Source organism: Epargyreus clarus, unplaced genomic scaffold (assembly GCF_041222505.1).
Source record: "Epargyreus clarus isolate Ecla_fem2 unplaced genomic scaffold, WU_Ecla_fem_2.2 ptg000023l, whole genome shotgun sequence".
Classification (NCBI taxonomy): Eukaryota; Metazoa; Arthropoda; class Insecta; order Lepidoptera; family Hesperiidae; genus Epargyreus; species Epargyreus clarus.
In genome coordinates this window covers 7,223,125-7,234,833 of record NW_027332230.1, presented here as the reverse complement: position 1 = coordinate 7,234,833, position 11,709 = coordinate 7,223,125, and the positions used below count along the sequence as shown (strand labels likewise).

Below are 11,709 nucleotides of genomic sequence, written 5' to 3'. Positions count from 1 at the left end.
GTTTTTGTTCAACCTACTTTCTATTGGAACTCGCTTCGTATCTTCAAAATGCGGTCTGTCAGTCTGCTGGAAGCGCTTACGTTAATATCTGCATAGTTATACACTGTAAAGTAAATATTATGTATGTATAGTAAAGTATGTATAATAGTCAAGTATACTGTTTACACGCATATGGTGATAATTATTAACAATTATATCGTTAGGAGCCAATCCTGTATAGGCAGTTGACCACAAACTTTCAAATACACTTGCGACGTTCGCCGTTGCGTCAAAGATCGATATCCTAAAAACCTTTCGGTAACTCTCCCTTTTGAAGTTCTAGTATCTGCTTAGTCCATCCCCCTTACAACAATTAATGACCTCTATTACATTTTGCTGGCCGTTTCGTTGTAATATTTTTCACTACATAGTATAAAGGACAAAATAAAACGTCAATAAATTAAATAAAACGATAGTTACATTTTTCATTATTTATTACATGCTAATAAAAGATGTTAATGGTTAAAATTTGTGACATTGATTTTATACAAACAATATGGATATAATTCGAGGGTAAATATATTTTAAAACAATATTGGTCACACAATATAACACAAGTTGGAAGCTTTCGTTATACGGCATTTACATTGAAATCAAATAAGAAATTTACTTCTTGAAAATAAAAATTAAAAACTTATTTTTCCAAATCTGCATAAATTCCTGTAATAATAGTTTGATAAATAGTCCAAATGAGACTTGACGTCTCATAGCTAACTACAAGTAGTTATAATCCGCGCAAATCGTCGTAAGTAAAATTTGTATTAATGTGCAAGCATCAATCATGTCAAGCCATTGTATTTTGCTGAAATTTTTAAATGCGTTTAAGATTTAACTCCTTGCATACTGTTACGAAATTTTCTGTCCTTATATTTCCAAAATATTACAATTACGAACGATTTAGGTACCTATAGGAAAAAATTGCGACTTGTCCAGCTCCTTTTTTATATTAAAATATAATTTAACACATAATATAGTCAATATTATTTTAATTTATGAAGACCTTTTTATTTAAAATATTGTTGTAAAATAATATATAAATTTATCTTTAATATAAGTTGATTAAAATGGAATTTATTTAATCCAACACAGACTTGTATATTATGTACCTACTTTATACGTCATGCCATAGAAACGGTAGACGGCGCCAATTTGTGTGATATGATGTCCCAAATATTGATGACCGACATGAAAACATTATTTATAATAACAAATATTGCCTCACAACATAGTTAAGGTTTGTGTTTCATCACAATTTTGCCTTCACAGTTAAATTTGTAAACCTTAAGAAACATTAGGAAAATTCCTCCATTACACTATGAAGTAAGTTGTGACATCTCTAAAGAATTCTACCTTAAAATTATGTCAAGGTGAACTAAAATATAATAACATAGTGACACACTTACGGCTACGACTTTGACATTTATAAGTTGGGGCAAAGTTTCGTTTAATCATATTTCGGAAGATTCGGAAGATTTCCGTCAAAACTATAATGCGCTGGTTCTATATTAGTGAATAATAAATTGATAAATTTAATATAAAAGTACTTTACAATAAAAGAGAAATTTTGTATTTTAAAAATGTAATCCTAATTTAAGCAATACTTTTTGTTATAATTTACAAATAACACGAAAACGCTACGAAAAAAGTAAGATTTTTGCATAAGTATACAATTATTTCAATAATATATAAAAACAATTAGATTTTTTTATTATCATAGTAGATAAATAATACAACAGCACAATTTACACGCAACAACAATCACTACCGTACAATAAAAGGAATGGAAAATTATTTCACAACACATTTAGCACTCAAATCTATGGCATTTATACTCCTAATTTATATTATGGCAAGGACTTAAAATACTTCTCATAATGAACTTTTTATGAAGTATTGGTCTTTAATAATTTTACTAATACATGTACACTGTTATCCCCGCATTACTTATATTTTCCTAGAATATATTTATACTGAAATTAGGCTATCAAAAATAGCGGTATAATATTTTTGAAGCGATTTAATTGTTATTTATTTTATACCATAAAACATTATAGTTATTTACGTCGATCCTATAATTTATTGTAGAAAAAATATTATTCAATTACTTGCTAAGGTTAATTTGTACTTGACGATATTATTTATTAGCAGTGTACTTGCATAGTGCCTAGTTTTGGATGGAGAAATTGTGAATATTTAAAAAGTGACAGTTATTATTTTTATTAATACAATATTAGAAATACGCTAAGCTAATGAGAATCGGTGTGAGTATCGTTCGTATTGCTAAACATCGAGATTTACTTCTAATCTTTGTCTGAAAAGAATCACTTCAACTATTCTACTCCATGAAGCCATTCTAATTTTATTTAATCGTCGCACATATTGTAAGAACCACATTATGTAAATGGTAATATGAACATTTATCTGGATTTATTATAAAATGGTGACCTAATGAACTTGTACGTACACAATCGTTAACGTACATAAATGACGAGCGTACGGGCCTTTTTCCTGTCACGCGGGTTAATATCCGCGTTTGACAAACATGACAAAAAAATGTCTATGAAATGATACACAATGATACGCATGTCAACCAAATCCGCATCCAGATACAAACCCGCGTAATAGGTAAATGCCTCTTGCATTAATTAAAAGTAAATAGAGTAGACGCGACACTATGTCAGTCAAAAAGACGTCTACCGCCGCACGCCCCTACTGCTAAATGGGGCTAAAATGGTAAAATCGCGTTTAATCGTGTGTAGACTATTAGATCTATTTTACTCGAGTAGTTTTGGGGCAATATTGCAAAGTCCATCGTTATTATCGTATACGAATGGGTTGTTCAGTTCAATGACTGTGCACGGTACAACACTATCCTTCCCCGCACTTAATAATAAGAACCACTGCGAATATTGCATTATTCTATTTTATTTAAACGATTTGATTTTTCGAAGACGACATTAATCGGTTAAAAACGGTATTTATATGATAAAATTTATTTCCGATTATTGACCATTTTATTATAGTAGAGAGAAAAAAGTGGAGAGATGTGGCTGTACCATGCACATACTATACAGGTTTTATTAAAATATACAATGTAACACATCAGTCAAAAATAGTGCACGAGGGCGTGTTCGCGGACATGTTTGTATAATAAGCCAAGTAAAGGAAAACCTACATAGGTGTATATAATCGATATCGGTCGTAGATATTACAGTCAGACCCAGCTAATTTAGAATGGCTGTAACTATAACAACAGCGTGATTCTGGGAGTGTTCCGAATTATGGAAATCCTGAGATTTGACACGTAAGACCTCATTTATATCTACAAACATTCAGTGTCGTATCAGACATAATCTGTTCTCTATACAATGTTATGACAAAGACGGCCCGTGTTAGTACAGTCATGTTACCGAAGATTTTGTTTTCCCACGGACCTGATCACGATCTGACACATACGATGTCCATAGATATAAATGCATCATGTTTCTTATCCGGAGCGATCATAACTATAATAAGGGGTCATCCATAAATTACGTCAGACGAATTTCTCAATTTTTTCATCCTCCCCCATCGCAGTTGGTTACATTTTGTGAGATCCCCCTTCCCAGTTTTGCTAGAATTATTAAATTAGAATAGCAGTTCCGAAATTATTTTTGTCTATATAAATTATCTATACATATAATTGTTGATATATTATTATAACGTTTTGAAATGTGACGTCACGAAATTTAGACCTCCCCACTCCTTGTCACACAAAGTCACACTTAATTCACGCCCCCACTTAACGTGTGACGTAATTCATGAATGACTCCTAAAGCTAGCTAGGGAGCTATTTTATAGATATAAATATATGTATCGGTGTGGCGCACCTTTTAACGTGTGACGTAATTTATAAATTACCCCTAAGGTCGTTTGTCCACCCCCACCGTCACCGAGCCGATACCGATAATTAATGACGGCGCCGAAGTAGCGTACTTACATTTACTATAGCCGCTTGTCCATCGCACGACCGTCACCCGAACACCGTCATTCCGGCCGCCGATATTTCGAGTAGATCGGTGTGACCGCTATATCGGTACCGAGATTTTGACGGGCCGATGTGCTGGCAATATAAAACACGTTGGAACTAGTCAAGACACTGCCGTCACACGCGTGACAGCTGGAACAAAATAAACCGCCGATATCGGCCGCGGTGGACAAACTATCGCCGTCACGTCATATTAAAAATCGAGCCGAAATAATCTCGTTCTCGGTATCGGCTCGCTGACGGTGGCGGTGGACAAACGACCTAATGGGGGTGTTATCTACTGTACTATGTGTGGTGTGTGCGCGCTACACGGAGGTGACGCGCGGGGCGCGGCGCTAGGAGGGCCGGCGCTCCGCCTCCAGCAGCTTGTCGTCCGAGCAGAACTTCTCCAGCTGCTTCACGTAGTACGTGTTGAAGTTCAACCTGCACACATAGATAAGTATAGATATCTCACTGCCTTGTAATTGAAGGAAGCCGTTAAATGGCTTAAACGGCTGACAAATGTGTCGGCCATTTAATGGCTGTCGTGGTGAAATATACACGGAACGATGCCGACTTGTGCAAACAGTGACAATTTCAATTGTCAAATCTGGTTACATTTTCTTGTTAGGAGTGAGTGGTCTTTACTAATCTTGCACACGGTAAGTTATGGCCTCATAGTTATCGGCAAACAATTCTCCAAATAGTTTGTCGAACAATGACGAATATGTACACGATGTGCTTGACCGGCGCATAATACACGCACGCACATAAACAAACATCACGCTGAAAGGACAGGTATTTATGGCGAGTACCGTATACACCCAAATATTTTAGTTATGAACATGAATTCGTGACTATTCGTCTATAATCGACGAGTATCTAATTATTGCATTAGAATACCACGCTATCAATGAAGCAATCGTCTGTGAGAATGTGTCAGCTGAAACATTATAACATGAAGTTACTTTAATCTGTACCTTCGAAGCTCAAGTCTCGGAACCTTGAGGTCACCATACAGTTAACAATCGCTGGTCAAATAAATCAGATATAACTAATGGATAGGTTAGGACTCCAAGTGATATATCATGAGCACTTTCGTGCTTCGAACAGCATTAAGCTGTCAGTTTATGTATCTTGTCATTTGATGACCTTTGTCAAACATATCGGAAATCATACGAACAACTTAAATCATGCCACGGCAAATCCGTACTATGCTCGACTGATTGACATTAGAAAAGCGTATGGGATGTTGTAGGCCTCTTCCAGTCTTATTACTATAAGATTGAAGTGGCAAACGAGCATGCAGTCCGCCTAATGGTAAGTGATCAATATTGCCCATAGACATGTAATTAACCCTATATAGAGCAGTGGTTCCACCTGAACCTGATCAGCAATACATTGCTCCTTCTAAGGAATAAGATAGTCGCTTATGTAAGTCACCTAGCTCACCCTTCCATCTGAACGCAAAACCTGCTTCAAGCTAGAATTTGTGGGAGTGGTACCTCCCCGGTCGTACTTTACTGGTATCACCTGTCGATTCAGCTCAAATACAAAATCTAACAATAAATAGCTCTAACTCTTTATAAAGAAAATAGAAAGATACCTCACCGTCTTGAAACTGGATGAAGCCACAAAATGCTGAGTTGTCAGCTATTTTTTGAAGTCTTGACAAATAAAAAACACTTTTAGCGAAAATGTACCTACATATAAATAACTAATACTACATAATTTAGGTAATAAATAAATATTTCAAACATTTTAGGGACATTTTAGCACGGAGACGTGGCAAAACTTCATTTACGCAACAATTTCAATTCTCAAAACTTACACTTGTTGGGAGTTATCTACCTATGTATTTTACTTATCTAAGCTCTAACCTGGCAGAGATGTTCAGCAGCTTGTTGGTATTGTTATCCCGGGCCATACGTTCGATGATTGCGAGGACGGACAGCAGCGCCGCCGTGAACCGCAGCCCGTAGCGCGACACCGAGCGGGAGAACGAATCCGCCGATCCACTTGTTGTACCACCGGCACACCCCGTGTCCTGGGGTTAGGGTAATCATCGTCATATACATACATAAATAGGCTGTACAACACTGTTAAGAACGTTTTTCTCTTTTGATTATGAACCCATATTTTTTAATTTCTTTTCGTAGCCTTTAAAAAGCTTTAGTGATGATCTATGAAAAATGTACATAAAAGATAAAATTTATGAATACGGTCGAACTTTAAGTATATGACTTACATCACTTACAAGATTATCTTTGACTACTTAATATTGTTGGTATTATTACGTGCTCTTCATTGAAAGATTGTAATAAATCACTTGGATCTTGAAGGTAATAAACTAATAATATAAGACCTTGTTACTAGGTAAAATTAATTCATAAAATTTAGTTAACAATATATCAAAATTAAATAAAATGTGACATTCAAACCGACTACTGCTATACACATCAATAAAAATCACATTTAAAAATATACCGGGCGAGCAAACTTGGTAAAATTTACCCACAACTACATATTTACCAAACTATAATTAAACTTTAGGATTACGTGCCTATACGTCCTTGTACGTCCATGTAAGTAGACTGAGTATTACAAACTGCAATAAAATGAGTCACATTGCGTGCGACACAATATTCATTGTGAGGTTCCTTATAGAGGCGATTGATTTGTAATGTACCTATTCGAGTTCCATCTATGGTTTATGGTTTGCAATTAAAGAATTAGCGAAGAAACGTGACATTTTAACTTTGTACTAGCATTCTACTTAAGGATGACAACGACTGTATTATTTTGCCTTATTTAAATGGGTGCTAATCATTGCAATCGTTAAGTGGAAAACTTTTTTCTTTAACTATCTCATTTAATCAGCCATGGAAATACAAAACATAATCCTGTCCAATCATTATGTTTAATACTAAGTTATAACTAAAAGCTTATACTATCAACCAAAGAAAATATGACGTTCAGTTGAAATAGATTTTACAATGAAGAATACCCAAAATAAAACAACTCACCGTATGGTTCTAAAACAGTCATGAAACAAAAAGCAAGAGGGTGTGTTAATGATTTAGTTTATCCACAAATACTACATGGAAGCACTTTACTTTGAATTTGAATGATGCGACAATATTTTTATATATATTTAGGCCTATGTGTAAATAAAATTGAAAAATAGTGAATAAATGAAACTGGAATATAAAAATATTAAAATCTCACAAATGAAAGACTAAAAAATGTTCGTTATTTTAAAGTAGCAATTTTGGTAAAAATACATCGTTCTTTTTTTAATTTGTATACTATTTGCAAGACATCAAATCAAGAAAAATATTTTGGATATTTATTTTTGTATTTGTACTAGCTGACCTTAGAAGATTGTCATCAAAAAATCCAAAAATCTAAAACTGTACAAGATTCCTATCATTTTACATACAAAACCAACTAATTACCTACAACACTTTATTACAAACTTTTACATTACGGTGAATGACAATAAACCGTGTTTGAGATACATGAACCTATTTTTGTGCTTACAAATGCCGTGATGTGGTTACTCCAGTGCTTTAGTGATATACATATTTGCTTTACGATATATGTACATAATACCTCACTATATTCTGTATTGTCATACGTAGATCCAAGCATACTGTTAAGCTCAGCGTCCACGAAGTACTTGTGCATCTCCTTTGCCAATTAACGTGTATTGGTAGCGTTAAAATACAAAATAAAACAACGTTAAAATTATACACATTCATAAACAAGCGAATAAAATAGACAGGAAGCGGCTGCGTGACAGTAAAATAAAATATCTAGACGTCTAGAAATGATTTTGATATTACTAAGAGAAGAAGAATTAAAATAAATTAAAACGACATATAAACTGCATCAAAATAAAGCAAAATAATGCCATATACATTACATTTTCGATATTTACATATTTTGTGAAAGTATGACAATCTTAAACATAATTTCAATGTTACAATTGGTAAGGAAAGTAACTTTAAGGGCTCGAACACATAACTGCGATGCGACGTGATGCGAATTCGCAACGCAGAAAATTGCGATGCGAATTGCTGCGATGCGATATCGTGCGGCGTCGCGTCTCTCAGGGTGACCAACAACAACAACCACTGTGCGATGCGAATCAATTCGCAAGTTCTTGCGATGCGTCGAGGGAGCTCGCAGATTTTTGCGATGCGACGTCGCATCGCAGTTTTGTGTACGAACCCTAAAGAAGGAACATCTCTGATTTTTGTCTCGTTCTTTGAAGCAGTTTATATAGCCGAAGTACATTGACATTTATTTGAAATATCTAGTATCATAAAATTTGTATATTTAAATATGTTACAGGAAATTAATAAAATTTCTAGAAACACATATACAGAAATATAGCAGAATATTATTAAAGGATTAAGAAAATGTAGCTGAAATAGCTGAAACATAGTCCTAATATTCTAAAGTAATTTCTATATTATGCTGCTGAAAATGTGAAATATTACATATTTATGTAAATCATATATGAGATACATCGACACTTAACAATTTAACAAAAACACAAAAATGTATTTGACTTTTTATAATAGTACATTACAATACGAGGACGAAAAATTTTTTTCTGACAAGTGTGAGTTTGCAGGCCGAGCCGCAGGCGAGGACTGCAATCACACGAGTCAGAAAAACATTTTTCGTCCGCGTGTTGTATAAAATTTTATATTACGGGGTCGGAAATGGGGGTTTTGCGCACGCGAAGCGTGCGTAAAACGTCAATTTACGCACGCCGTGATATAAAGACAATTTTCAATAAGTGTTAAAATATATTTAACCCGACTGCAGAGAGGAATTTTTTTAATCCAAACGACTTGATGAATTTTTAAAACATAAGCTATATTACGCAATCGGGATTTATTGGTTTTATAATAATTCTCTAGTTAATTTCGTTTAAACTAAATTTCCAGCATTGTTTTTAATATCTGAAAGCTAACAGAAATATGCTAATATATATTTTTATTTACCATAGCATTTACTAAACAAAAAAATACTAATAAAATAATAACTGGTATAAAATCGTACCTGTATAAAGGTGCAGAACTGCACGCAAACCAGGCAGAGAGTGGTGACTGCCTTGAGCAGCTGGGGGCTGGTGAGCATGCAGTCCCCCAAGCAGGACTCCAGGAAGTCGTTATGGCGCTCCAGAACTTCGTCCACGTTATTCACCTGGAATTATAAAAAAAACATTAAATATACAAAATGTTTTTAATATATGATTTACGTATTAGTAGGATACCAGTGTGCAGTGCACCTTTTTTTTGTTTTTGTTGATGAGGGGGAAACCTTCAAAAGGTAGGTACCCGAGGCCGTGGGAGCGACGACGGGTTATGTGGGACTTTTACCGCATTAACCCCCCCGGTGGCCCTCCTCGGCGTTTGGTGGAAAACTCCGGGATCTTCGATGGAACATAACCGGAGTCCTCCTAACGCGATGCCCTATCGGGCTCTGCCCTGAGGGAGCAAAGTAAATTACGCTCTCACATCCACTGGTGATTATAGCGATATGCGACCACACAAACCGCTGTCCTTCCCGGGGTCGCTTGCTGGACGGTTTGAGCTCCCACTCTTACCGCTCGCAACTCCGGAAGCCCCTTTTAGTCGCCTCTTACGACAGGCGGGGGATATCGTAGCCCTATTCTGGTCCCGGGACACTCTGGGACATTCTGGTACAGGGACAGTATGCAGTCCACCTGATGATAAGTGGCAAATTCCACCAACTGAAATCCGTAATACTTCTTATCAAAGAGATTCTACCTAACCCTTCTAAAGCAGATCAAGCAAGTAGACGCATTGCCACTTCTGAAAAGGTGATCCCAATTTATAAGTCAGTCGGCATTCACACCTTTCCACCGAAACGGAAAAATTGCTATTTTATAAAATGGATATGCAGGTTCTGTCATAATACGATGTTCCACCATTAATATCCTAGAAATTTGTCATCCTCTATTAAAAATAAAAATATCAATAATCAAAGATTTTGAAATTTAAAATTAGCCAACTATAGAGTTAATTTTTCAATGCCATTAATGCCAAATATAGCACTGAATCATATACAGACTTAAAGCAGAACGTAACGTAGGTCAGTGTCTTGATCCCCTCTCGCGTTATACGAGTGTTGCCGCGCTCTAATAGCTTCCGTTGTTAGTGCAATCTTATATAAAGTGGGCCTACAGAGCGTTGGTTGAAATGTATTGCTTCGAAGAATGGACCAGTAGCTAGCAAGGATTCATTTGTTAAATTGTTCTTTATTGAATCACAAAGGAATACTTTGCAAAGAATAGGGCTTTTATGTACGTACGTTTTATTATTTTTTACAAGCTTAAAAACACTCAAAGATATGCAGAATGTCGATGATGTCACAAATTAACGATCACGAAATAATTCATTTTTTTGTATATGATATTTCAATTTTACCAAGAATAATTTGACTTTGAGATATATTTTGACAGTACTTAAATTTCCCTTATAACAGCAATGTAGTGCTCCTATATTCTAGTTTAAATGTCGTTAGAGCCCAATTGAGAACACCCCAAAGTTAAATTTAAAATGTTTTGGCATTTATGTAAATAGTAGTTATATATTTCATTATTTTTCTAAAAACAATGTCCTCAACTATGGCAAAACATTATTTTACTTCTCAAAATAAATACTTGTGACAGACTTAAAATCCATAAGTATAAAAGAGATTTTTTTGAATTTTCACGTTCAAATTGGACAAACAATGAGTGTTGTTCCAGAGTAATGATTAATTCAACCTTGTGACGTAAACATCGTAGAGGGTAACGCCTACGAATTAACAGAAGCCGCTCCGCCCACTAACAAAACTGCTTAAATAAAAAAGGACAATTTGCAAGGTTTTCACCTTAATTGGAAATAATGCATACAATTTTAATACGTGTTGTTGCGCGCAATAGCGCGTGTTTTTTAACGTTAAAATATAATTTCTATATCGTTATGCATAAGCATAGAGCCTTATACCAAATATATAATGTTAACGCAATTAAGAAATGCTGCATCCTCACTGAAAAAAGATGATGAGAAATAACCAAAACAGTTCATAGAATTTTCTCATTACAGATCAGCACAAGTAAGGCTGTGCGGTATTTGTATGTACGTGATATTATGATAAGGTAATCATTGCAGCGTAGAACCCGCTAGCGTTTTTGGGATTCTTTCATAATGAATAACAATCATGGCATTATTATTAATAACTATTAAACAATTGTATCGCTATACTAAAAGTTTAAAAGTATATTAGTAAAGTTTCACCTAGAACGACCCATGGGTAAATTGAAAGGTACGCTACGGTAATTATTTCAAAGAGAATTGGATTAACAAACGTTTGTAATATCTTTTATGAGGCGTAACAACCACGGCAAATTATTTAATCAATTATAATCATCAATATGTTCAAACATAATTCACTGGAACGGCTCTAGAAAAATATGTTCGTTATTGAATCGCTAAGGCCAGCACGAGTAGAAAAACGAGTAATTTCACGATGCGTAACAACCACGGCAAATTCATTGAACCATTCTAACATAGTTTTGAGCGTATTTCTAAAGTGAATAGGTAAGTTGTGGTACTGCGCATAGCGCAGGATCAGCA

General features: G+C 35.0%; 1 protein-coding gene across 2 annotated transcripts in view; it reads right to left on the bottom strand.

The window, feature by feature from the left end:
- Nucleotides 1-455: 455 nt before the first annotated feature.
- The window catches only part of LOC140751734 (gamma-tubulin complex component 2), a 37,778-nt gene continuing 26,524 nt past the window's right edge, over nt 456-11,709 (bottom strand). Inside the window, exons 13-16 of one of the 2 annotated variants that reach the window (XM_073085771.1) lie at nt 9,125-9,268; nt 7,661-7,738; nt 5,926-6,092; nt 456-4,489 (exon numbers count right to left, since the gene is read on the bottom strand). In XM_073085771.1, the coding sequence (XP_072941872.1) occupies nt 4,402-4,489; nt 5,926-6,092; nt 7,661-7,738; nt 9,125-9,268 (477 nt within the window). In that variant the 3' untranslated portion in view covers nt 456-4,401. The remainder of the gene's footprint in view (nt 4,490-5,925; nt 6,093-7,660; nt 7,739-9,124; nt 9,269-11,709) is intronic. The other variant, XM_073085772.1, reaches the window with a different exon arrangement.